At 44.5% G+C, this 27,921-nt stretch overlaps 1 protein-coding gene and 1 long non-coding RNA gene across 21 annotated transcripts in view; one reads left to right on the plus strand and one right to left on the minus strand.

The window, feature by feature from the left end:
- GRIA1 (glutamate ionotropic receptor AMPA type subunit 1) overlaps positions 1 to 27,921 on the plus strand; it is a 354,858-nt gene that overhangs the window by 305,896 nt on the left and 21,041 nt on the right. For all 6 annotated transcript variants that reach the window (XM_086412553.1, XM_086412550.1, XM_086412554.1 and 3 more), the window contains 2 exons: positions 3,093 to 3,291; positions 7,637 to 7,884. In XM_086412553.1, the coding sequence (XP_086268679.1) occupies positions 3,093 to 3,291; positions 7,637 to 7,884 (447 nt within the window). The remainder of the gene's footprint in view (positions 1 to 3,092; positions 3,292 to 7,636; positions 7,885 to 27,921) is intronic.
- LOC147369719 (uncharacterized) overlaps positions 1 to 27,921 on the minus strand; it is a 355,762-nt gene that overhangs the window by 206,898 nt on the left and 120,943 nt on the right. The gene's annotated exons all lie outside the window — the stretch shown is intronic.

Here is a 27,921-nt window from a genome sequence, read left to right on the forward strand (position 1 = left end):
AAGGATGAATAGGGTTGATGCATTGATCACGGGAAAGAGCAGCGTGTGCTAAGGGTGAGAGGCTTTTGAGTATGAAGGATCAAACAAATTTCTGTGTGACTGGAGTTACAGAATCCATGTTGTAACGGCAATGGTGAGAGAACCAAGGGCCAGACCACACAGGGCCACTGAGGAGTTGAATTTTATTCCAAGTGTAAGAGGAGAGCTTTGATGGGTTTTAAGCAACAAAGAAACAGGATGTAATCAATGTTTTTCAAAAGATCGTGCAGGCTGCCTTGTGGAGAGCTGATTAGGCAGAAAGTGGGAAGATGGGGGGGGGGGGCGGGGCCGGTTGGGAGTTGAATGGAAACAAGAAATCCTGTTTAAGTGCCCTTGTGATCACCCAGAATTGGGAAAGAAGCATCTTCTCACAACCCTGCACACCTATAACAGGGCTAGTGGTAAAGAATCCGCCTGCCAACACAGAAGACGTAAGAGATGCAGGTTCGATCCCTGAGTCAAGAAGATCCCTCGAGGGAGAACATGGCAACCCACTCCAGTTTCTTGCCTGGAGAAACCCATGGACAGAGGAGCCTGGCAGGCTACAGTCCATGGGGTCGCAAAGAGTCTGACACAACTGAATCGACTTAACACACAGCACAGAAGGTGAACAGAACATTGGACCAGTCATCAGAAGACTAGTATGATCTGGAGTCCAACTGCGTATGACTCCTCGGGCATTAGGAAAACGATTTGCCTCTATGTGTCTCATCTTGCTTAACTGTCCAAAAGAATCCATGCATCCTGGCTTACCTACTAATGATTTCAAACACACAATGTCAGAGCTAGGCGTGTAAGAGGAAGCAGTTGGTCTCTGGTCCCATGTGATGCTTGGTCCTTCCTCTATCTGGTTTATTTTGTGTCCCTAGCACCTAGTACCCTGGAGAACCATGGGTGGGCACCAAGTACATCTCTATAAATGATTTATCACTTGAACATCTTCAGAAATGGGGAAACTCTCTCTTACCCCCATAATAGCCACCGTTGCCATCAAAACATCCCCCTCCTATTCAGACAGCATCTGTTTCCTGTAACTTCTGCCAAATGCGCCTGGATCAAGTCATGTGGCACAAGCCTCATGTCAGTCCTTCAGTGAACACACCTCTCCAAGTCTCTTCTTCCTGTACAGCCTCCCCTCTTCCTGCAGCTGTTCTTCAAAGGGCATGGTTTCGTTGCACTCTCATGCTTTCACTCCTTTGAACAAGTCTCCTTTTATGTCCCTCTTCCTCTGAAGCATCTAGGACAGTGCCATCCATAGAACAAGCAATAAGTATTTGTTGGTTTTCTTGGGGTGAACACTGCCTGCCTAGAGTGAAAAGGAATCTCCCAGGAACCAAAGCAAAGTGGAACAGACAGGAACGTGGGAATAATACAGAGAGGGTGACAAGGTCTCAACAATCAAGCCAGCCAGCAGGCCTGGGTGCGTGTGACTTGGGACTCCTGAGTTTCTTTATCAGTAAAACTTGGTGGTTTGGACTAGTGATTGCTCTCGTTGTTAAGCATGAGGTTCTCGTTAAGCATTGTCAACCCTGAGCTTGAGGCTGTCAGAGTACATGTTATAAAGGGATTAAGGGTACAGCAGCTTCGGGATGACACTTCCTTAACAAACTGAGCAGGATGGAAGGAGTAATGGAATAACTTTGTCACTATCTGATTGAGTCTGACTTGATGCCACGTCTGGCCACCACATAAAATCAGCCCATATAACATCAACATCACTGGTAATATCTTTGGGAAGCCCTGGACTTGAAATCTCCTAGCTAAATCCAAACAGTCACAGTAGAACTCTTGGCTGGTCATGTTTCTCTTCACAGCTTTGGGAATAAGAGAGGAGCATTAGCATTAAGTCACTTCAGTAGTGTCCAACTCTGTGCGAGCCCATAGACGGCAGCCCATCAGGCTCCTTGGTCCCTGGGATTCTCCAGGCAAGAACACTGGAGTGGGTTGCCATTTCCTTCTCCAATGCATGAAAGTGAAAAGTCAAAGTGAAGTCGCTCAGTTGTGTCCGACCCTCAGCGACCCCATGGACTGCAGCCTACCAGGCTCCTCCATCCATGGGATTTTCCAGGCAAGAGTACTGGAGTGGGTTGCCATTGCCTTCTCCGAATGAGAGAGGAGAACAGGACAATAATCTCAAGGATGAATTTCTCATATATGATTGTCATATTTACCACTTTGATCCAGATTAGACTATCATTTGTCTTTTACTTCAGTCAAGTTCTCTTTCACCGTGGTAAGGGAACTGTGCCTGCACTCAACAAGACATTCCCCGAAGTGGCTGGACAGAATGCTGGTGGTGTCTTTTCTTTCTAAAATGGTCTCCCCTCCCTTTCTTCTAATCTATCATTTTGGTGGCCTTTGCCAGCCAGGAGGGCATTGGCTAGAAGGCAGTCTGAAAATATTTCTGGACATGATCAAATGTGTGCATCGTGTGTGTAAATGCATTGCATTCATATATGTATGCTCATACTTTTGGTGTATATGTAACTGCACATAACAGGATGTTTATACGTGTTGGTGATTTCATGGGCAAGTGTTGGCATATCTGTTGGCATGTGTCTCGATGTGTATGCATGTGTGACAGTGAGTGTGAAGATGTGCTTGCAGAGCTGTCTCACCCCTGAATGGCAACCCCACAAGTCATCATCCACGATAAGGAACGAAAATGCACAGGAGGCTCTGACATTTGGATTCTCACACTCTGCTGACAGAAGAGAAGGGTGCAGTAGGGCTTGCCAGCTCTGCTGATGAGCTGGGGCCAGCCCTTGGCCCCGCCCACGTTTGTGCGTGCTAAGTCGCTTCAGTCATCTCTGACTTTTTTGCAACCCTGTGGACTGTAGCCTGCTAGGCTCCTCTGTCCAAAGGATTCTCCAGGCAAGAATAATGGAGTTGGTTACCATTGCCTCCAGGGAATGTTCCCAACCCAGGGATTAAACCCACGTCTCTTTTGTCTCCTGCATTAGCAGCTGGGTTTTTTACCACTAGCGCCACCTGTCACACAGCCTTCTATAATTGATGTCTGTGCTTCTGATATCTCTTCCCTTGGCCTGCAGGTCCTTGTCCGGCCGCATCGTGGGCGGCGTCTGGTGGTTCTTCACCTTGATCATCATCTCCTCCTACACAGCCAACCTGGCCGCCTTCCTGACAGTGGAGAGGATGGTGTCTCCCATCGAGAGTGCTGAGGACCTAGCAAAGCAGACAGAAATCGCTTACGGGACCCTAGAAGCGGGATCTACGAAGGAGTTCTTCAGGGTAGGGACATCCCTTGCCCAGGGGCACTTCCACAGAAGGGAACCAATACGGTCATTAAAATATCCCTCTCAGAGAGCACGAGATTACAGGCAACTGCTTAAGTGAGTGTACGCCAGGGACACTGAGAACGTTTCTCAGCTTTATACAGATCCCCCAAACACCCTCCATTTCTATATTCATGGACACTTCAAAGCTCTTCCACTGAATTAGACCCCCTCACATACCCTAGTCCATACCAAGTGCTTTGAGGACTGCAGAGTGTATGATATACAATTCCCTTCCTGCTCCCACCGGCACCTTTAGTCTTGTTAGTAACTGATTAGGAACAGTTGGTTTTTTTTTAATCTCTGAAAAATCCAGCTTGTCGTCCCCATGGCAGCCGAGAGCTCCTTGGCAGCCCCAACCCAGAGTCACTCAGTCCTCCATCGACAGTTAATTAAGATGTGTGAAGGGCCGTGGGAGCTGCAAATGATAGAGAGATCTGAGAACAAACACCCCAAGCCTGCTTTCCCATCCTCCCTGCCACGCTGTCTTCGTGTTCCTGGAGATGAGATTTTCCTGATAGTTCACACCCGGAGACTGTGAGTGCAGCCTTGGTGCCGGGAGCACTGGGGTGAGGCTGAGGGGACATATTAATTTTCCGCATACTGTTGCCCAGAGCACTCTGCAGCTCAGCCTGTCTGCAGCCCCGCTCCCTGCTGTGACCATCCTGTCAAGTCAAATTGCATCTTGCAATTGCCCTGCTGTGTGCTTTGTTGGTTCTGGGCCTGGAAGGTGATCTGAGAATCTGGGCACAGCTGATTTTATCTATTTCTCAGTTTCCTATAAGAGAATATTCAATATACTGTAGATCCCATGATTGGTCAGGGGTATTTCTTTTCCTAATTTGAGATCCTCCATCCCTTTTCTCCTTTCTTTTTTTTTTCCCCCTCCCCAGGACATTGTTGCTTGAATGATGAATCTTCATGTAAAGAATCAAATATTTCAAGTTAGCAAGGAACTGAAAAGTGACCATACTGAAACTCCTCATAGAACAAATAGGGAAAGTTAGCAGTAGATAGAAGCCTGGAACCCAGGGCTCTTCACCCCCAAGCCAATGCTCACACTGGTGCCCACTTATGAAACAAATCACCTAGTTTACTTGATTAAAGACTATCTTACAACTCCCTCTACTAAATGCTTCACTAACATTCCCAGTAACTATCTCCATTCATTTTTCCTTGAGAGCTAGAATTTTCCTGGGCCCAAATATCTTTAGAGATGAGCTGGCTCAAACAACAACCTAAATGTATGTCAGTATTTTGCCAACTCCTGTTGATATCAAGAAAATAATCCTGATATTGTGCGTGAGGAATAATGACATATTACATGTATAAAGAAATCTGTAATCTATATATCAATCACTAGATTAGATAGGTTGCCTGACTCTAGTAGTAACTGTCTTTAAAAAATATATTCCCTTTGTATGGCTGAGTCCCTTTCATGTCCACCTGAAACTATCACAACATTGTTAATTGCCTATCAGTTCAGTTCAGTACTGTTCCTCAGTCGTGTCCGACTCTTTGCAACCCCATGAACCACAGCACACCAGGCATCCCTGTCCATCACCAACTCCCTGAGTTTACCCAAACTCATGTTCATTGAGTCGGTGATGCCATCCAACCATCTCATCCTCTGTCATCCCCTTCTCCTCCTGCCCTCAATCTTTCCCAGCATCAGGGTCTTTTCAAATGAGTCAGCTCTTCGCATCAGGTGGCCAAAGTATTGGAGTTTCAGCTTCAACATCAGTCCTTCCAATGAATACCCAGGACAGATCAGATCTCCTTTAGGATGGACTGGTTGTATCTCCTTACAGTCCAAGGGACTCTCCAGAGTCTTCTCCAACACCCAGTTCAAAAGCATCAATTCTTCGGCGCTCAGCTTTCTTTATAGTCCAACTCTCACATCCATACATGACTACTGGAAAAACCATAGCTTTGACTACATGGACCTTTGTTGGCAAAGTAATGTCTCTGCTTTTCAATATGCTGTCTAGGTTGGTCATAACTTTCCTTCCAAGGAGTAAGCGTCTTTTAATTTCATGGTTGCAGTCACCATCTGCAGTGATTTTGGAGCCCCCCAAAATAAAGTCAGCCACTGTTTCCACTGTTTCCCCATCTATTTGCCATGAAGTGATGGGACCAGATGCCATGATCTTAGTTTTCTGAATGTTGAGTTTTAAGCCAACTTTTTCACTCTTCTCGTTCACTTCCATCAAGAGGCTCTTTTGTTCTTTTTCACTTTCTGCCATAAGGGTGGTGTCATCTGCATATCTGAGGTTATTGATATTTCTCCCAGCAATCTTGATTCCAGCTTGTGTTTCTTCCAGTCCAGCGTTTCTCATGATGTACTCTGCATATAAGTTAAATAAGCAGGGTGACAATATACAGCCTTGACATACTCATTTTCCTATTTGGAACCAGTCTGTTGTTCCATGTCCAGTTCTAACTATTGCTTCCTGACCTATATACAGGTTTCTCAAGAGGCAGGTCAGGTGGTCTGGTATTCCTGTCTCTTTTAGAATTTTCCAGTTTATTGTGATCCCCACAGTCAAAGGCTTTGCCATAGCCAATAAAGCAGAAATAGATGTTTCTCTGGAACTCTCTTGCTTTTTCAATGATCCAGCAGATGTTGGCAATTTGATCTCTGGTTCCTCTGCCTTTTCTAAAACCAGCTTGAACGTCTGGAAGTTCACAGTTCACGTATTGCTGAAGCCTGGCTTGGAGAATTTAATTGCCTATACTCCAATACAAAATAAAAAGCTTAAAAATATAGTCCCTTTTATGTGTTTAGGGTTTTCCAGGTACTCAGCAGTAAAGAATCCACCTACCAATGCAAGAGACCTGGGTTCAATCCCTGGGTCGGGAAGATGCCCTGGAGGAGGAAAGGGCAATCCACTCCCGTATTCTTGCCTGGGAAATTCCATAAACAGAGGAGCCTGATGGGCTAAAGTCCACGGGGTCACAAAGAGTCTGACACAACTAAGCACACATGCACACACACACACACTCACACACACATGAACATATATGTTTAACACTTGTCCATTTACAAAGCATTTTCAAAAGCTGGACATCAGTAGCCCTAACATACATCTATTTAATACCTGCCAGTGAAGGGACGCTTTTTGGGAATAACGTCACACAGGACAATGCTGATTTTCATCCTGGATCATGGACCCTGACCAGGAGTCTGCTGGATGAAAGGTTAGATTCTGTGAAGGACTCACAGAAGGAAAGATGTCCCCTATCCCCAGGCAGTGCCCACAAACTTGAGACCTGCGCCCAAGTGTGAATGGCTCTCAATCCTTAACAGTCTAGCCTGGATATCCAGTAAGTGACCGGACTGTGTGTCCTAGAGGAGTATCAATCCTCACAACATTCCTTCTCAAGTGAGGGCACACAGGCCATACAGATGAATCACATGGGGAGCTTCTGAAAAAGATTTATTCTAGGCCCCACCCCAGACCTGCTGAATCAAAATCTCTAGGTTTAGAGCCTGCGGCCTGCATATTTACAGTCTCCATACAGGATGCTGGTGCCCACTAGAATTTGAGAACTATTGTCCTTGGAGCCAAGATAGTCTCAGAATACACACTACTTGTTCTGACCTGTGAGATAATGAGCGGAATGTGGCTGGAGAGAACCAGCATCTCCAGGGGAGTGAACAAACGAGTTGAAGTCACAAAGGAAGGAAGGTCTAAAATGAGTTCAGGAGGAAATGAGGAAAGCAGCTTGGCTGGGTATAGAGGCTTTTGAAATGTTAGCAGAAGACCATATCAAGTCCCAAGTTATTAACTTTATCGGACAACAAATTACATTCTGAGAACAGTCTTGCAATACGAGATGACTGTAGCTTGGCACCTATGGTCTAAAAATTCTTTATTGTTGTCTTTCAATGATGCACTCAGATTCCAACTGTAGTCAGCTCTCCACTTCTTCAGGACTGTGTAAATATGACCTTATTGAACAACAGATAGGTCCTCTGATGTCTTTAAGAGTCAGACAGAGCCCCAGTTTCTTAATTCTTCCCATGTTTAAGAGGAATCTAACTACTTAGCAGTAATTAAAAGATCCTGAGTTCTCCTATTCATTCTGGATTTGCAAGATATTTGCACTTCGGAGCCTACTGGTACTCATTAGAGCCTCTTGTTTTGCAATCACTCATAATTTGTCTCTTCCTGAGCTAATCTCGCTCATGAATGTGTGATCAAGCCACATTCAGCTCTTTCGTTAGTGTGTGTGCGCCGACCTCCATGCCAAGTGCAGCCCATGCTTCATTCCAGCTTTGTTCTGTCCCCGGCCAGAGGTCTAAAATCGCCGTGTTTGAGAAGATGTGGACGTACATGAAGTCAGCAGAGCCATCCGTGTTTGTGCGGACCACAGAGGAGGGGATGATCCGAGTAAGGAAATCCAAAGGCAAATACGCCTACCTTCTAGAGTCCACCATGAATGAGTACATTGAGCAGCGGAAACCCTGCGACACCATGAAGGTGGGAGGTAACTTGGATTCCAAAGGCTATGGCATTGCGACGCCCAAGGGGTCCGCCCTGAGGTAAGTAGCCAAGATTTGCTTCCTCGGTACTCCCTCTCCCCTCCCTGCCTCAGAAAGGAAGCTGCCGTGTCTGCCACAGGGCTCCAGTGCCACACGGGAGCTGTCGAGAGGTCTCTTCTTGGATACCTGTGGGCCTGGGAGATTCCAGCCACCTGCGATCTTCAGCCCGGAGGTTGGAAATGGACCCTGGGGCCTCAGCTTGCTCTGACTGTCACTGCCCGCGTGTTCCCTCTCCATGCCTCGTCTCACCCCTCCCAGTGTCCAACATTGATGAACCTTGTGTTTCTCTCGTGTGACTTGTAACATGCCACCCTTTACCAGACACCTCCACATCCAACTAGGCCACAAACAGGGTTCTCCAGCAACCTGGATACTTTGACCGAAGGTGGTTTGTAATGTGTGTCTCCAAAGAAACAAACACGTGGTCCAAATGAAAAATCAAGTCATTTGAGTCCTAAGATTCTAGCCATGGAAACTGAAATGACACCAATTGAGTGTCGGCACCCATTCTGTCCTTGATGCTGATTTCTCGAGCAAGAAGTAGGTAGTTCAGGAAAGAAACAAAGAGGACTTTATTTTCACATTAAGAGCCTCTGGTATGCATACCAAAGACTTATGGCAGAGTCTTATAGAACTAAAGTCAAAAGGCCTAGATTTAACTTTGAGATTTACTAATGACTGTCTTACAAAAGGTAAGACGTATCTCCCCGACCTTTAGTATCCTCATCTATAAAGAGAGGCTAATCACCTAATCCTTTCCTAGGTTTAAAGTGGTTTTAAGTTCAAGTGGAATAATCTATACAGAAGGTAATTAAATGCAATACAGTGTGAAGTCACCTGTAAGATATTATGTCAATTACAGAGGGATTAAATCATTTTAGGGAAGAGTAGCATTCAAGGAAAGGTGACAGTGTGTAAAAGGTTGTAAAAAGATGGAGGGGGGCTCCTAACCCATCATGGCATGACATCCAGAGCCACCTCTGCCTCCATATCATTCATTTATGTCAATAATATTGATCCCTACAACAATCTAGGCACTAGGCTAGGAGCTGGAGCTACAATTTGGGGGTAAGACAAACACGGTCCCTGTCCCCATGGAACTACATTCTTGAAGGGAAGAAAGACATTAAACACATGATTATTGTTTAATGGTCCATGACTATTATGATAGTCTATAAAACGGGACATAGAGGACACCTACTTTCAACAATTTGGCAGAGTAAAACTCCCACTATAAAACACCTAGATATACTGGAGAAAGATATAACAAATAGCCTTTTAAATGCAAGTTAAGAAATCTCTATACCAAAAAGGAAATCAAAACCATAGTAAGAAGCTAATTATTCTGAGGCTGCGCTAAGCAGGAAAAAGTTATAAATTATGTGACAACATATAATACATGAGCAAGAATCAGAAGTAAAAGTAAAAACATAAAAGCAATCAAAAATACTTTTAAAAGAAAAAGGTACTATCATAAAAGACCAGACATATTTGGAAAAGTACCAGTTAGGATTTAGAGAAGAAAAGTAGTCATTAATATAAAATGTCAGTGGAAGTGTTAAACAGCAAATTAGACAGAGTTGAAGAGAAAATTAGTGTACCAGAAAAAAATCAGATAAAATTCCCCAGACTATCACACAGAAGGAGTACAAATATAATAAAGAGGTGAAGAGACATGAGAGAGGAAAAAAAACCCAGGTGCATCATCTTTAAGTTCCAGATGGAGACAAGAGAGGGTGAAGCAGGGGTAATATTTGAAGCGAATTTTCTAGAATTTATGGAAAACATAAATACTCAGATTCAAAAATTTTGACTCCCAAGCCGGATAAAAAGATGAAAACCAGCAGCTGATTCAGTCGAAATTACAGAACAGTAAAGACACAGAGAAGATCTCAAATACACCCAGAGATAACAAGGTCCAACTGGAATGCAGGATGGGTGGGATGTGGCTGAGAAGACTCTTCCAAGGATACTTTTTTCAAGCTAAATGTGATGTATCAATTGGAATTAAGTAAGTTCAGTGAGGGGAGGGGTAGACAACAGTCTGGGCAGAGGGAACAAAATGTGCAAAGATTCTTAAGACAGAAAATTTTGGTACAGCTCATAAACCAAAAGAAGCTAAATCCTCCTAGAACACAGGTAATAACTAAGAGAAAAGGTTTAGCTATGACTGGAGAATGATAAAGTGCAAATAGATTTTGTTAAGGACTTTTGTCCTTATCTGAATAGAAATGAAAATATATTGAAGAATTGTAACTGTCCAAATATCAGGAAATAAACATATCTTTAGGAATATAAAAATAATTGAATGTGACCTAATAAAAGGAAACAAAATGGCCTGGTATTTTATAAATCATGCATTTTTATCTGGAAAAACTTAAAAAGCTCTTTGTACCCATTTAGGCAAAGTTCAAAGAGGATCCAGAGGACAGTGCTTGGCAAGAGACTTTGAGATACTTACAAAGCATCACCCTAGAAAGGCCCAAAGTAGAGAATGTGTTTTTATAGGCCCAGGAACACCAGTGATGCTGCACTGTTATAATTTACTGAAGGTTTTATTAAGTCAGGGACCTCATTTGATCCAAATATTTGGATGCAAAGTTGGGGGCAGGGGAAAGGTACAGAAAGTGACATGAATTGCCCACTCAATACATTATCTCCATCTTCCTATACCACACACAGATGCCCGGAACATAATGACGAAGTCAGTAACATGAACACAAATCTCAGGTCATCTGGCAATTCAAATGACCTTCCACTGTAACAAAAGCTACTGCTGAGTGACTGCCTACCACGTGCCACACACTGTGCTGTGCATTATCTCATATTATCCTCTTAATTTCCCTATGAAGGACCACCATCCCCATTGTACAGATGAGGAAACAGCAGCACAGAATTCAGTTACCTGACCAAGTGGACACAGCTAATAAAGGAGCCAGATTTCAAACCCAGGCAGTCTGACTTCAGAGCCCATGGTTGTACTCACTCTAACACTGTGCCCGGGCCCATGACCGACAGCACCATTAAAGGCAGAAGACTGGACTTAGACCAGGTTTCCCAGTACCTATGTACATGGGTCAAACAATAACCATCAACTCAAAAGATTTGCTTTTGGAGCCCAGAGCATCCACTCACCACTTTGAAGCCTGAAGGTCATAGTGAATGCTCACTTTAATGCACTTCTTTTTTTAATGCACCACTTTTTTGAGGAGTAACACTGCCTTTATGGGTTTTACATGATCCAGGTTTCTTTCTGAGATAAGTATTGAAAATAGTTCACCTCTATTAAAGAAATACTTAATTCTATTGCTTATGTCTCTGTAAGATGTAACAAGTCATTTACTGTTTGCAGAAAAAAAGACCAAGATAAAAGGAAAGAGTAATGAAAAGGAACATCTTCCAAGTCATACCACTGATGGTTGATGTGCAAGTCAAGAATACATAAATGGTGGTGGCCACATGTCCACAGCTCTCTCCCAGTTCTCCTTTCTCTCCATTGGCAACCTTTATGATAGCCATGGGGCTCCCTGACTCAAAAACAGAAGAGCAACTCTCATCCTAAGAGGGCCTTGAGTTGCTGGTCTGGAAAAATCCCTTCTCCCTCTATGGGATTCTACTTCTCATCTCTGCAATAAAAGGAATCATTCTAGAAACCAGTAGTGTAGAGGTCCCAGGAAACATACCATTGCAAAACAGCTGCAGAAAATATGAGTAAATAACCACATATGCACACACAGTCCAGCCAGGTTTCCTTCATGTCTCTGCCTTACTCGGCCAGATGATGCTGATTCCTCCAGGTATGGTCGAATACCAGCGAGTCATGGCAAATGAACTGCCACAGACACATGTGCCTGCCCCAATAATCTCAGACCCACTGATCTGATCCCAGCAAATGATTCTGCATGGCAGACATGGGAAATGAGCAGTGGCATAAAGGGGTAGTATTGATACACGATACCTTTGGTCCCCATTGAAAAGGGGCTTCAAGGTACTTAAAGATGATACAGAGGAAATCAGTGTTGTCCTCAAAGTATTTAGAATCACAGAAAATACCTTTCTAAACACTGTCTAACCATTCACAAAACTGCAGACTCTTTAGGAGTTTGTACACCACAGATGTTGCAAACCTCTCTTCCACCCTGTGAAAGGTGGGACTCCTGCAGTCCTCAAAGGAGGGTGCGCTCCAGACTTAGTGCCAGTGCCCACGGCAAGAAAGGATCTCCCTGGTGGTCCCCTCCACCACCTGCTCTCCAGAAAGCTAGACCTGATCACACCTGCAGGGCATTCACTCCCTTCCAGCCTGCCTCCAAGAAGCTTCAGGCTCCTCCAAGGCGGGTCACCCAGCTCTGCCCATAAGGTCAGAGAACTGATAGCTAAGGCCCAAATGTTCCTCTAAACCTTGCCAGGTCTACTTGGCAGGGGCCAGGCGTGTCCCTACAGAGCAGGAAAAGGCTGTGTCAGTGACAGAATGGTGTGTTTGTCTCTTCTGCTCTGGAAACAGATACTCAGGAAGCGAGGTGGTTCAGTGCTTGATTTTTCTATTTGGACAGGTGGCGTTTCTTTGAAACAGATGCTGTTTGTTGGCTGTCCCTGCATGCTGGGGGTTGGGTGAGGGGCTGAGTTTTGTTTCCAAAGCCCTGAGGTTGTGGATAAAGACCTGTACAGCCAATGCCAGTCACTGGGGGAAGATAATTGGTAAACCTACTAATTGTGATCTATTGCCAACTTCTGCTGCCAACTTAATGTATCTGCTGGTCTGAAGTTTCTTTTCTTTATTATGATAAATACTCCCTTCAGTTGGAAGCGATATGTTCAAATTTCCTAACTAAGGGAGCATGGCCCCTGTTTTCCCAACCCAAGAAGGAATCCACACCAGATTGGCCTGAGTTAAAATCTCAAGTAATGACACTCCTTCACAAACCATCTAGCAGGAGTTTAATGGATTTGCTGAGAGTTATACTCTAACTGGGACATTGGTCAAAGCCTGGTCTTTAACTGTGACTGTGGTTACGTGGAGTCTTCTCTGGTCCCTGTGATCGTGACATGTTTGTGTTCTGTCACGTCTTGTCCATGCCGGCTGTGTGGGCCAAGGTGACAGGAAGAGAGTGCAGCTTAGTGGGTGAGGGGCTAAGACCCACTCCCCATGCTTTCCATGCAGCTTCACAGATTCCTTTTCTTCACACAAAGAACTGTGTGCTGCACTTCAGGGTCAGTGGTGAGACAGACATGATTCCAGCCCTTAAATGATGCATGATCAAGTATAGCTCATTAGCAGTATTATATAGATACCTGATAGTCTACCCAATGCCCTAAGAGAGTCAGAGTTAGCAAGAGGAGGAGAGTTAGCATCGGAATGGGAGGATGTCCAAAGGTTTCAAGGCAGAGGTAACAACCAAGACTGGCCCCTGAAGAAACCGTGATAGGTGAGAAGGGACTCCAGGTGGAGGGGACAGAGGAAAAGCAAACACAGAGGTGGGAAAACATAGGGCTTGTTTTCAGGAATGTGAATCCACTTGAACTAGCGTGCACATTAATAAGCAAGAGCAACAGGTTGTGGTCACAGTGAAAAGGATTTCAAATGTCTCTGTATTTTTTATTTGATGTCAGTAGGGGTCACTGAAGGCCACTGATGGAGGAACCATGTCAGACAGACTCCCAAAGATGATCTTGGCAGTGGTTTGTGAGAACCTGCAGGCAGGGAAGGTTATTTAGAAAGCTGTTGTGGTCATTTGCGTAGGAGATAAGGAATGTGGTTACAATCATAAGGAGATGGGGACAGATGGAAGAAGTGGTTCTATGTTTGTCATCGAAGTCTTACTTTAAGACTTGGTAGTTTGGGAAAGAAGTCTGTTATAGGCACTTTCTAGGGACTTCTGTGCTCCTCTTCAGGAATAACCAGGTACAATCTGATTCTGGCAAGGACAGAAAACAGGCAGACATGGGGTTTACCTCCCAAACAGAATTATTCACTTCAGTTCAGTTCAGTCGCTCAGTCGTGTCCGACTCTTTGCGACCCCATGAATCGCAGCACGCCAGGCCTCCCTGTCCATCACCAACTCCCGGAGTTCACTCAAACTCACGTCCATCGAGTCAGTGATGCCATCCAGCCATCTCATCCTCTGTCATCCCCTTCTCCTCCTGCCCCCAATCCCTCCCAGCATCAAGGTCTTTTCCAATGAGTCAACTCTTTGCATCAGGTGACCAAAGTACTGGAGTTTCAGCTTTAGCATCATTCCTTCCAAAGAACACTCAGGACTGATCTCCTTTAGAATGGACTGGTTGGATCCCCTTGCAGTCCAAGGGACTCTCAAGAGTCTTCTCCAACACCACAGTTCAAAAGCATCAATTCTTCGGCTCTCAGCTTTCTTCACAGTCCAATAGTCTTGACTAGACAGACCTTTGTTGGCAAAGGAATGTCTCTGCTTTTGAATATGCTATCTAGGTTGGACATAACTTTCCTTCCAAGGAGTAAGCATCTTTTAATTTCATGGCTGCAATCACCACCTGCAGTGATTTTGGAGCCCCCCAAAATAAAGTCTGACACTGTTTCCACTGTTTCCCCATCTATCTGCCATGAAGTGATGGGACCAGATGCCATGATCTTCGTTTTCTGAATGTTGAGCTTTAAGCCAACTTTTTCACTCTCCTCTTTCACTTTCATCAAGAGGCTTTTTAGTTTCTCTTCACTTTCTGCCATAGGGTGGTGTCATCTGCATATCTGAGGTTATTGATATTTCTCCTGACAATCTTGATTCCAGCTTGTGCTTCTTCCAGCCCAGCATTTCTCATGATGTACTCTGCATATAAGTTAAATAAGCAGGGTGACAATATACAGCCTTGACGTACTCCTTTTCCTATTTGGAACCAGTCTGTTGTTTCATGTCCAGCTCGAACTGTTGCTTCCTGACCTGCATATAGGTTTCTCAAGAGGCAGGTCAGGTGGTATTATTAACCCACCTCAATTTTACCTCTAGGGCAACTAGAATGTTGAGAAAGGCTGGGAGGGGTACAGAATTCCTGGCATTGGAGTAGAAATGATGGAGAATGTCAATTATGTCTTCCTCCTTTAGCACTGACTGTGAAAGTGTTAGTCACTCAGTCGTGTCCAACTCTTCACCACCCAATGGACTGTAGCCCACCAGGCTGCTCTGTCTAGGGGAGTCTCCAGGCAAGAATAGTGGAGTGGGTTTCCATTTCCTCCACCTGGGGATCTTCCCAATCCAGGGATCGAAGCCATACTTCCTGCATTGCAGGCAGATTCTTTACTGTCTGAGTCACTAGAGAAGGCCAGCACTGACTGTAGCTTGTTTATATCTATTTTAGTTTTTAATCGGACATAAGTTCAAGATTGCTCATCAACATTTTAGTCTCAATAGCATTCCTACTGAATATATTTTTCCTCCTTCACACAAACCAAGGCTAGAAAATATCTCCTAAGAATCACCTGTCTGCATTGGCATTTGGCTAAAAATAAGGAGGGAGGTTAAGGCCACGACTCAGGAAGAATACCACAAGGTTTTATAGGGAGTGGTCTCACTTCCAGGGACTGAAGGTCTCCTAGCTGCCCACCTCCACACTGGGACCACGTGACATTATTGTATCTTCAAGGCAATTAAGATTTTTCTACTTTTAGAGTCACATTGACTGAGAATATAACTGGGAAACAAATTCTGTTTGGTGGTGTTGACTCGCCATAAAGAACCACTTCCCAACTTCAGTATGCTTTAAAATCTAGGGAAGCTGGTTTAAAATGCCCCTTTCTAGACTCTGATTCCTGAGATTCCTGATTCTGCAGGTCTAGGTGGGGTCCAGAAATGTTCAATTTCCACAAGTCCCCTGGCGATTCTGTTATGGTGGACAGCAGTCCACTTTGGGAGACAAGGTTAGAGGTCAGGAAAGAGAGTTATACATGTTTTCTGAGGAAGCAGTGGCTTGGAAACAAAAGGAAGATGATTATGATGGGAGAATGACAGGGAAACTGCATTGAATAGTGTCGAAACCATGATCCGTGGAGTCAAACAACCTCAGTTCAAGGTCAAGGGCCATTACTTTACCAGCAGTTTGATCTAGCTTGGTGAGTCACTATAATTTTATGAGCCTCTGTTTTCTCTTCTGTAAAATTGGAGTAATAACAATTCATTGCAGTTGCTCTGAGTTCTGATGAAATAACATAAAGTGCTTGTCACAGAGGGTACTCATTACTGTTAATTCTCCACCCCAACCCTCCTCCCATTAGACCGATCACAAAATCACTTTTGGGCCAAATAACTTATTTTTTCCTTCTTTGTGAAACCAACTGTGTTCATCAGAAATACACATGAGCCCCACCCTCATCCCTCTGTATTAGAAATAAATTGTCTCTCTCTGAGAACAATCTGTGGTCCTCCCCCACAGAGAACGCACTTAAAAAAAAATAAAGCCCTGATATTTCTTTCTCTCCCTCCCTCCCACCCTCTGCCCATAGTATGGTATTGGTACAGGGTCTGCTGCTGAGAATAAATACAGTATGTCCCAGGGAAATGACAGTCCCTTTCAATTGGTCCTTGCCTCCTGATGGGTAGCCAGGGATGCTTGTTGTCATGGTAACCCCCTGAACTCTGTGACCCAGGTCAGGCCTGATCAGAGACAAAGGTCTCTCAGCAGAGAGGCTGGATTTGCCTGTATCTTCAGAAGAGCCAGAGAGAAAGGAAGAGAGGGAGGGAATTGGAGGATAAAAAGGGAGAGAGGAAAAAAAAGAAGGGAGGGAACAAGAGGGAGGTAGAAAGAGAAAGTGTTGTGTGTGCTTGTGTGTTTGAATAGAGACTGGAGGTTTGCCAGAGGAGTGCTGCATCAATACAGAAGCTTCTCAGGTCAGGACACATGGAACGGATTAGAGAAAATGCAGAGAAACCTTCTAGGAGACTGGTGCCCTAGCCCAGTACACAAGCCCAAGCCAGGGGGTGGGAGGTGGTTAATTTAGCCTTTTAGTGGTGGTGCTAAGACCTGCTGTTAACATTTATCAAGCACTGACTCATCCCAGGCACTTCTCTGAAGTATGAGATGCTCACTGGCTTATGTAATCCTAACAACAACCCTGGGAAGGTAATATTGTTTTCATCCCGATTGTATAATTTGGGAAACTGAGGCACAGAGAGATTATGGAGCTTGCACAGGGTGACCTGGTGTGGAAACTGTAAAGCTGGGTTTTCAACCCAGGCAACATGATATCCCAGGTTGGGATCTTCTCAACCATGAGGCCAGAGTGGATATAAAGAGGGAAACTGTCAGGAAAAGATTATTATTTGGAGGAAAAGATGATTTATCCTCTCCCCAACACACACACACACACTCAATTTAGTCTTTAGATGGAAAAGAATCCGCCTGACAATGCAGAAGACCCAGGTTCAATTCTTGGGTCAGTAAGATCCCCTGGTGAAAGGAATGGCTACTCACTCTGGTATTCTTGCCTGGGAAATCCCATGGACAGAGGAGCCTGGTGGTCTATGGTCCATGGGGTCACAAAGAGTCAGACACAACTGAGCAACTAACATTTTTACAACCAATATACAAATAAGAAAAGTAAGGTTCCAGAAAGGGAGGTGGCTGGCTGGCTGAGCTGCTGGAATTCCCTAGGGAATCCTGCCTTCCTTCTGTACTCATTGCCTTTAGGTGGGCACACAGTGCAAGGGTCAAGGTCACACCACAGGCTGACATCACTGTCCTCTGTCTAACAATGGAAAGGGGCACATCCATTGCTTCTTAAGTTTCCCTGCTTGCCCATGATGGACTGAAACAAAAACATCCCTGAAAGAGTTATATGCTTCCTGAAAGTCCACAGTGCTTTCAATTTCTTTCAATGATGAAAAGCAGACCACTTTACACTGTATGTAAGAGGAAAGAAGAGAAGACTTGTATTCATTTCATAACTACTATATGCCAGGCAGGGTGGGTGCCTTCCGGACCCTAGGAATGTCCCAGCATTCATCCTCCCCTCATATAGGAGGATTTAGAAGTTATCATTTTCCTTCACAGGTTAGGAAGCTAAGGCTCAGGGTAGTGAAGCTTTGCCCAGGTTCTCAGAGTGATTCATGGGACAGAGCTTAAGTACAAACCCTAATTACAAAACCCTTTTTCCCCCCTACATTCCCCACTCCGTGCTAACAGTGGCACACTTCCCTGCCTCTGCCACCTTGTAAGGTGGCATCCTGAGAACATCGTGGGAAACGAGGCACTGGACGGCCTCCACAGCCAAAGCACTCCTTCACTAGGCACCCGGCTAGGCTGGAGCTGCGTGGTGCGGATTTATGTTGGAGGATCCTGGCAGCATTACACAGGCAAACGCACACTTACTCCTGTTAGGGCTCTGTTTTTATCATGCCTGGTGGAGGAGCTCGTAACCAGCAGAGTGACACATTAAGGAGAGAGGGGAGGAGAGTGGAGACAGCAAGGTGACAAGGAAGATCTGGGGAGAGGAACCACACAGGAAACGAATGGCCTTGACCACGGTGAGAACAGCAGCCAGAGCAGGCTGTGATTTGCCTGCCCAAGCACTGAGTTCTCCCACTGATACACAAATTGCACGGTGCTTTCTTTTAAGAGGCTGATGCTGTCAAAAATAGCACTTTCTCTCTCTCTCTCTCTCTCTCTCTCTATCCTCCTCCCTCCACCTCTCTCCCCTCAGCAACTTTATTTCAGATTTGCCCAGTCTTTTGCTTTTCCCAAGAAGACAGCTGCTGTTACACAAAGGCAGACCAGGATGGGGAAGGACTACATACCTGCCCCAGCTCTATCTCTTGGAGATTGTGGATAGCAGAGCAATGTATTTTGTGTAGATCAGACCCTGTTCAAACTCTGCCTCTCACATCTACAATCCTGTCACCTTAAGGAAGTAGCAAGAAGCAGCGTGGACCACTGACTGATTGTCAGGGCCCTGGAGTTAGGACTCAGTATAAATTCCAGGACTGCCAGTTAATGGCAAAAATCAGTCAGACATGTTACTTCCACTCCCAAAGTCTCAATTTTCCCAAATATAACAACTGAAGGTAGCACTATCGTAAACTTTGGTGGTTGTTAAATGATTAAATGAGATGCTATGAAGTGCTTAGCATGGTGCCTGGCACACATTTAGTGACTAAGAACTGTTATTACTTAATCTCTCAGAAGCTTAGTTTTCTCATCTTCCCAATGGGGATCCTGAAACCCTGCAGGATTGTCTTAAGGATAAAGGCAATCACTTATGAAGAGCTCAAGGTGCCTCCGGAGTTCTTGGATATTAATCTCCCTTGCTCCCCCACGGGCCCCTCAACGTGCTACTCCCAGGGGAGCAGCATCTATTCTGTGAGTTTGGGGATCGACCCAAATAAGTGGTGATTACCTTCTCTGAGCCAGACCCTTCTTGGCTTCCTTTTATTGCAAAGGGGCAGAAACTGCAGGATACCAGGAAATACAACTGTTTAGCTATATAGTTTTATTCCCTTTACACTGGGTATCACAAACATTTAGCTGAAAGCCACATTGCTTCCATCTATTTTTCTGAAGGTAGAAAAGAAGGGGTAGGGAGTGGTCCTGAGTTGAGCCCCTGCACAGAAATTCTGGGTCATCTGTTTCAGGAACATCTTATGAATGGTCCTGTGGGCTGTGATCCTGGTTGGATCATCATATCTAATCAGTCTCTCCCTTGGGGAGGATCAGGGACAAAGACCCAGGTGAATCTTTAACCAAAGAAACCACATCCTCCCAACTGGATGGGGGTGGTAAGCCAGCAGTTTTCAAACAAAAGAAAGTCAGGCGGGGAAATTTACATATATTATTCATCCCTCCTCAGCACAGACAACTAGCAGAAAAAGAGCATAATGACCTCTTAATCATAGTCTCTATTCCCATGGGAATGAAATTTATTTCGCTGGAAGAATGTTTTAAAAAAAATTCATACCACTAGTCAAGCCAGTCTCCCTGTGTCCCATAAACACTACTTTTCCCCAGTCCAGTCTCTTTCCTCTTACTGCTTTTTATTTCTCTCCACCTATAATTCAAAATACAATTCAGTGAAGCAAGGGCCAACTGTCCCACAGAACCTAAAGGAAAATGTAGCTTGTAGGAAACTCCTATTGATTGCACGTCACATGGACTGATTTCTATCCAGCCAACTTCCATGTATATTGTAACTTCATGAGCATGTTATCAAATTAGTTGATGTGTTTGCTCTGTCTACTTCAGAAAACCAGGAAATACTAGTCTCACTGCATAGACCATACAACACAAATTAAATGAACCAGCTCTTTAAAGGGACTTAATAGTGCCTTTCACTGTTACCAGTGATCTTCCTAGATGCAGCATGAAAGTGTATGACCATGATCATGTAACTGAACTCTATCAACACCCCCAAGCATAGTATTCTCAAAGCACTAAGTACATACTTTTAAGAAAAGCAAAGATGAATACATCACGATAGTGGCACCTCCAAGATTAGGTCCCAAGATCTAATGCAGGGACTGCAACTGTGCACACCCCCAGGGGCCTGGAAAAGAAAATGAATGAAAAGGACTAGGGGTAAACATGTATGTAGTTTCCTCATTTTCAACAGAGGCCTAAGTATAGGCAACACTTCCTCTACTCTAAGAAACAAAACCACAGTGCAAATACTAGGGTAAATAGCAATTAAATATTTATTGAGGTATTAATATATATGGCAAGTCCTCACACGTCTTCCCTAATTCACGTACTCCTCGCAGAAACCCAGTGACACAGGTACTATTAAGAGTCTCTTACAGATAATCAATCAGTGGCACCAAGAGCTTACGTAAATTATCAAAGGTCATCCAGCTAGTAGATGTCAGAGTCAGAATCTGAACCCAGACACTGCAGCTTCAGAGCCTATGCCCTTATCCACTCCACTGTGCTGTAAATGGGGAAGTGACAGTCTCTAGGGAATTGCTGGGGCCTTAGTGAACAAAAGAGTGTATGCCTGTGTAGAGCGGACAGGCTCCACTCAGTTCTGCTGTAGCAATGCCAGACGGGAACACTGCCAGAACTTCTCATTTTTCCAAAAGAAATTGTGATTCTTCTGTGAACTATTGAAAATTTGAGTGCTCGTCACAGCTAAGGGAGAAGGAAAGAGAGGACACACAGTAACAACACCAATTCCAAGAGGAAAGGAAGTACCGTAAAGATAGACCGATAGATGGACAGAGAGATCAGCTGACAGAACGATCAACAGATAAGGCACTGAGGGAAAAGCATGCAGGCAGGGCTTAGTTCTAGCAAGACCTCCAGCAGGAAGCAGCAGTCCCTGAACGAGGCCTTCAAACAGTGATGGGGAGGACGTATTTCAGGTAAAAGGTACACCAAGTGTACAGCACAAGAGTGAAAAGGATGCTAATTCATGCATTCGTTTTCCATCTGTGTTCCACTGTTTTTCCTCAGGGGAATCATTTTCTCATAGAAAATCTCTCATGGAATCCCATTTTGCAAGACAGATAGGAGTGGAACTGCTGAAGGAAGAGATGAGAGGCTGGAGGTAGCAGTGGAGAGGGGGAGGAGGAGGAGAGAGAGCTGGAGACAGGTTCAGGCCCAGCGGGGGCACGTGGGAGACCAGAGCTGCCTCTTGTCCCTGGGAACCATTCCCTATAACTGGAGGAAACCATTCTCCGCATTCTGACCCTGTGCATTTTAAAGTCCACAAGAAAATAACAGTCCTGATGGTCTGCCCAGCCTCCTTTTCACACTGACGTCTGTCTTCTGCTAGCCAGTCCTTAGAATGAGCCCAGATTTTCTTCCTTTCATTGAACCAGACAGAGGTGGCCGAGATGAGGCCAGTAGGCTGGCTCTCATCCTGAACGGTGTTTCCACTCCCTCTATTGTTTGTGGGAAGACTTTCATTCATTCCCTCCATTATCTTTTGTGAAGCATCTCTGAGGTGGCTGACACAGAGCCACCTGCCTGCTGCTGCTGGCAAATGGGCCTGCATTACAGCACCAGATGTGGTTTACTGTGAGCTGCCAACGAACTGGTGACACCTGCTTCTCACAATATGAGGTGGCCTGGGGGTCAAACATGCCTTCAAAATGCTTTCTGTCTATAGAATCCCTGGCTGGAGGAGCCAGACCTCAGGTCCCCATCTGGATCTCTGGGCTTCATCAGATAACCTTAGCCATAGGACCCTAAAGAAAGTTACAGGGCCAGAAACACGTGTCACACATGTAAAACTAGTTTCTGAGGGTTCAAGTAACAGGTGGTACAACATATGTCTTAGAAACTGAAAAGCATTTCTTCATTCAGCAAACATTTCTCAAGCAGCTACTGTGTGAGCTATGGTGTCCCTACCATTAAAGAGATCTCAATCTGGCTGGAGGAGTAGATGACGGATAATGAAGTCCTGAGTCTGCTGTGTTGGGGCATTGAGTACAGCAGGAAAGAAAGGAAGGCTACATCTATTCTGTCTGGGTCATCACAGGAAGCATTGCAGAGAATAACATACGTTAGAGGCTTGAAAGATGAATAGGTTCCACAGTGGCCAAGCGTGCCACACAGAGCATGTACCAACACACCAGGTACGGCTTTTGTGGCCCATCCAATCCAGTCACTTGAAAATGCCCAGATTTAATCTCAAAGCACCTTCACCTCTGTCACCTCATTTGATTCTCACACTACGGGCAGCTGGGGCAGGAGAATTATTCCCATCTTCCAAGTAGAAAACTGAGATACAGTTAGGGTGACCAGCTGTCTGGGTTTGCCCAGCACTGAGTAGGTTCCCTGGATGTGCAATTTCCAGTGCTAAAGCCAGGAAACCCCCAGGCCATCGGGAACCAGTTGGTCACTCTAGGGATAGTTACAGGACGAGTCATATAACTTGATCAGAGAGTGAGGGACTCAAATCAGACCTTCAGACTCTCCTCCACCCCAGAGTAGAGAGAGAAGAGAGTGCACGACCTGCTTTTGCTTTTTTTTTTTCTTTCTTTCTTTCTTTTAAACCAAGTCCTTTGTGTTGTTTTGTAGAGTCAGAAACCAAAGACAAAACCTCTGTGTTCTGATTGACTCACTGCCTGGCCAACAGTCCTTCTCGTAAGGTCACAGAACTGTCTGTCCCCTGGGTATACTCAACCAGGGAAAAAACCATCTGGAATGGCCATTGTGAAGGCAACTTTGAGCCTACCTCTATTTCTGAAGGAGACCTGAGGATGTCTGCATTTTCACGGAGGCTCCTGATTTAACCCACTCACTCTCTTTCTGCTTGGTCATCGGTTCACTTCTCCCACTTTGCTTACCACCCCAAGCTACTGGATCAGTATAGTCCTATGAACCCTTAGCTCTTTGCCCAGAGATGGTGTTTCCCTTACATGGTCCATACTGATGATGTCACAGACTGGACTATGGACAGAAGGCATCTCATAGACCACTATCCAATTAAGAGAGTGGTGTGCACGATTCAGGCCTCCAAATATCTAGTCCTGTCCTAGAATCAACCACCCATCTCCACAAGGCATAGCAGGTCAAACAAGCTTGGGTTCTTGGCCAAAGTTCTGTCTCTCACTCCCAGCCAAATGAGCCTGGTTTGATCTCAACAAAGGGACAGAAAACAACCAAAGAAGGTTGCTCCTCAAAACCCTCAGCAGAAGTGGTTTCCACCTCCTTCTCCACAGGCCATGGCCAGTGCAGGGAGAAGTATAAAAAAGAAAGGAGGTGGCCAGGCCTTCTGAGCACAGACAGAGCACCCTGGGCCTCAGAAGCCTCAAACCTCATGGGAGGAAGAGTTAGAATGACCATGCTCACTTGTATATGTGTGTGTGCTCGGTCGTGTCCAACTCTTTGCTACCCTATAGACTATAGCCCACCAGGGTCCTTTGTTCATGGAATTTTCCAGGCAAGAATACTGGAGTAGGTTGCCATTTCCTACCCCAGAGGATCCTCCCGACCCAGGGATTGAATCTGCACCTCTTGCATCTCCTGCATTGCCAGGCAGATTCTTTACCACTGAGCCACCTCGGAAGCCTCACTTACTTGTATACTGACATTTAATTCAGGGCATGGAAATTCCCACCCTTCGTGGCTCTCCCTCAATGTCTTCAAACCTCACTCATCAGTAACTGCACTCCCCCTTCCTGAAGCCAGATGCAGAGACCCTTGAAATCTTGCCCTAGAAGCCCAGTGGTTCCCAGACTAGAGAGGGCATGGATCATCAATGTCCAAAAAGGAAATGGGGGTCGCACGGTACACTTGATAATGGGATATATTGCCAAGGAAAGATATGAAAGAAACAAAAGAAAAAATTATCATCCCTCATCAACATCATTTAGTAAGAGAAGTGTGTTAATATCAAAAAAGAAGGAAAGAAATCACCAATTGAACATAAAGGATTGTCCTTTCAATGGAAAAGCTCGACTCCCTAAAAACTCACTATACAACCCTGCTCTTTTCTCATTTTCCCATTGATGAGTAAAAGCTTCATGACCAATTGGCCTGGCTCATTGGACCAGCCCTCTGGGATCCACTGATTGAATCCCAACTTTATCTCTAGCTCATGAATTCTCTCCAAGTTTTCTCTGACAAGCAGTTGTCCCACCAACAATGTCTTACCAAATTGTCTTTTCAAATAGCAATTCCCAGAAAGCTCCAACAATTCCAAAGTTTGGCACCCTACTGAGCAGTAATCTGTGTCACTGTGGCTTCATCTCCCTGATCTAATACTGCCCTCCAGCATCTCAGAGATTAAATTTAATTCCTCTTCCACTAATGATCAATCCCAAATTTTCAAGTGAGCCCTGTTTACTTTGCAGTGACCCATTATCTCTGTCATCTCTGGATCCAGGGTTACTTTTGATGCTGTCTGTTTCTCTTATATAAGTCATTGTATCGGCCATTTCCTTCTCCAATGCATGAAAGTGAAAAGTGAAAGGGAAGTCGCTCAGTCGTGTCCGACTCTTAGCAACCCCATGGGCTACAGCCTACCAGGCTCCTCCATCCATGGGATTTTCCAGGCAAGAGTACTGGAGTGGGGTGCCATTGCCTTCTCTGGAATCGGCTAATTAGTTGATCCCTATTTACTTGGGACTGAGTGCTGAGTAAGGAAGGGCTGCTAGTCTGAGGCTTCTCCCTGCTTAAATACCCTCTGTATCTCCCTGGTCCACAGGCACAATGTTGACTTGTTAGTATTCAAGGATGTTAACAGTTGGGACTCAGCTGTTGTAACCTCATCTTCCCCTCATGACCATACTCCCCAGGCCCTGCAATTCCTATATTGAAGCTTCTGATTTCCCTTTGCACAAAGCAGTCCCTGAAGGTTTCCTAACTTCCACTCACTATCAGAATTAACCCCTTTCTCTATTTTTGGTACTTTCATAACCCTTTATCCTAAAATCATATATAGCTTTCCATGAACTATTGAGAAACTTCTCTCCCTCCCACACTAGACTGTACATTCCTTGAAAGATAAGGTTTACAACTTTATTCCTATCAAGGTATTCTGTATCCCTACTAAGTACCTAGCATAGTACTTGACACTTAATGGGCTCTCACAAAGTATTTGGGAAGTGGATCTGAAGACATCGACTCTTTACTCCGAAGGCTTTATAATCAAGCTAAAGGCTAAGGCTAACGCACGTGCAACTGTGGTGAGCAGTGCAGTGAGTTGGTTGCTAGTTGTTGGGGAATTTAATGTTCTGGTTTTTTTTAGCTACAAGGTGAGTGAGATCTTAGCTCCCTAACCAGGGATCAAACCTACACCCTCTACATTGGAAAGCGAAGTCTCAACCATTGGACTGCCAGGGAAGTCACAGCAGGGAGTTTTAAAGGAAAAATCAACTGTTCAAGGAAAAATTCAGGGAAAACATGGGGAGCATTGTAGGACAACCAGGTATTAGGAAAGAACTCAGGAGAACAGAAAGATGCAAGTACAGAGAAACAGGAAGAAACACACTGTTTGAAGGAGAGCAGGATGCCTAGCAGCCTAGTCTGATAAAAACAAAAGCTTCCTCTGGAGGAGGAGAAGCCAAGCATATCGTTGCAGGCTGGGCGTCAACTCCAATGGTTGTTTTATCCAGCACTGCTCAGATGCTTGAATTCAAGGTTTTGAAGGAAAGAGTGGAAGTGTGGACAACTGCTTTAGAATCAAAGCCCCAAATACAGTCCTTAGCCTTTCATAAGTTGAGGCCCAATTAAAATCATCTGAAATATCTCCCTTGGCTGCTTTTGCTTTTTCCAAACTTTAATTTTCCTGCAAATATATGATAATATACTTCTTCACCATGGCAAAATTGAATACAAAGTTGAGTACAAGGTCATCCAAGAGAATGTATTTCCAGAATTTTAACTTCTCCCTCCCAAGATAATTCACTGATACAAAGGCTCCCCTGGGTCTATCAGCTCCTGTGGCTGAAGGTCAGGGCTCAGGAAGTTGAGGGTGTCTTCTGCTCACTGGCCCTTTTGGGGAGTAAATGGCATGCACATCAATCACCATGTCAGTGATTACAAGCCTAGCTGCATCCTCTAACGACCCAGGACAATCATCACCTTTTTGCTGAACATTTGTCTAAATCTGGGAATTTTCAGATGACTTAACTCTGCCGAATTAGGACCATACCTGATTCTGCTTTTGTTTGTTTGCTTTAGGTTTGTTTTTCTATATTCCAAGCACAGGATTTGGCATAAGAAAAGTTCAACTAGAGATAGGTTTAATGAAACAAGTAGATGTAATAACCATCAGTATTTGAGGCCTTTATAAATGCCTTGCTAAGATACATCCAGTACTCCAGTATTCCACTCCAGTATTCTTGCCTGGGAAACCCCATGGACAGAGGAGCCTGGTGTGTACAGTCCAAAGGGTCGCAAAGAGTCAGACACAACTGAATGACTAAGTGTGCAAGATCCTTGCAGTTCTGTTTTTTATTCAAATTATGGAGGGAATAAAGAATAGTGTGCTACATTCATTCTGAAATGTCATCCTTTCTGTTTCTTTGATCCTTCAAATGTCCTTAATTCAACTAAAGGGAGGTGATGTTAGAGGTTTCTTTAAACATTTTTATTTAGCAAAATTAACACTTAATATACACCTGTGTTAGCTCTCCACCTGCACTTTTTCTCCTCATCCAAGAAATCTATATGTCTGGAAACTACTGCTAGTCAGGAGCATTGCCTCTGTTATATAGGATCCTGGATTCTGCGTGACTCTGGGCTCTAATTAAGTTCTTAGCTTTCATTTTAATGTAATATTTTTAGGAGGGAATATTTGCCAATCAAATGTAAATGCCAATCAAAATTCTTTAAACTCTATTTGAACATGTTGGGTATAACCTGTTTCTAAGGATAGTATCACTATCAATTACCAATGGCACTGATTTGCAATATAGTGGATCTTCTAGAAAACACATATTATAGGACAGTTTACCAGAACCAGTTAGCTACAGGAGATCATCTTTCTAAGACCATCATTCTTGTTGGAAGTGATGAAAGAAGGAAGAAAAGGAAAACGAGAGTCAAGTTGTAAACTAGCATCTTCTGAAATGGCTTACAAGGTGGTTTTTCTCATCTGCTGCCTTTGCTCTGCTGTAGACTTGGAGACTACAGACCCTTGGGTAATAGAGCCATAGGCAAAGTAGAAGTTTTTAAACTGACTCAACAAGTGTGGGGCCAAAAGGCCTAAGTGAGCACTAGAAGGATCTTTGGAAAGCTGGGAAGTACACTGGCTATATACATGGACTTGAGTCACTCAGAGCTGGGTTAGAACCATAGGCAAGTTATGTATTTGTCTGTGGGATGAAAACAGCAATAATATGACAACCAAATAGGATTAAATGAAACAATGCATGTAAAGCACTTAATACAATGTCTGGCCCATAATCAGCCCTCAGTAAAACAACTACAGTGATCACCCCATGACCTTGTACATGTTCTCTGCACACTATCTAGTCCTTTTTTATGTTCCAGATAGGTGAGTTTGCCAGAGAACTGAGTTAGAAATATGTAAGAAGACAGTGTGTTTAATTTTGTCCATTCATTCATCTGGGGGGAAATTAAGTGTTTCTCAAGCTCTTTCACTGCATGGAGCAGCTTGTACTAAATGTTGTG

This window comes from Bos grunniens, chromosome 7 (genome assembly GCF_055505025.1).
Source record: "Bos grunniens cultivar Pamir isolate PY7600 chromosome 7, Bosgru_T2T1.0, whole genome shotgun sequence".
NCBI lineage: Eukaryota > Metazoa > Chordata > Mammalia > Artiodactyla > Bovidae > Bos > Bos grunniens.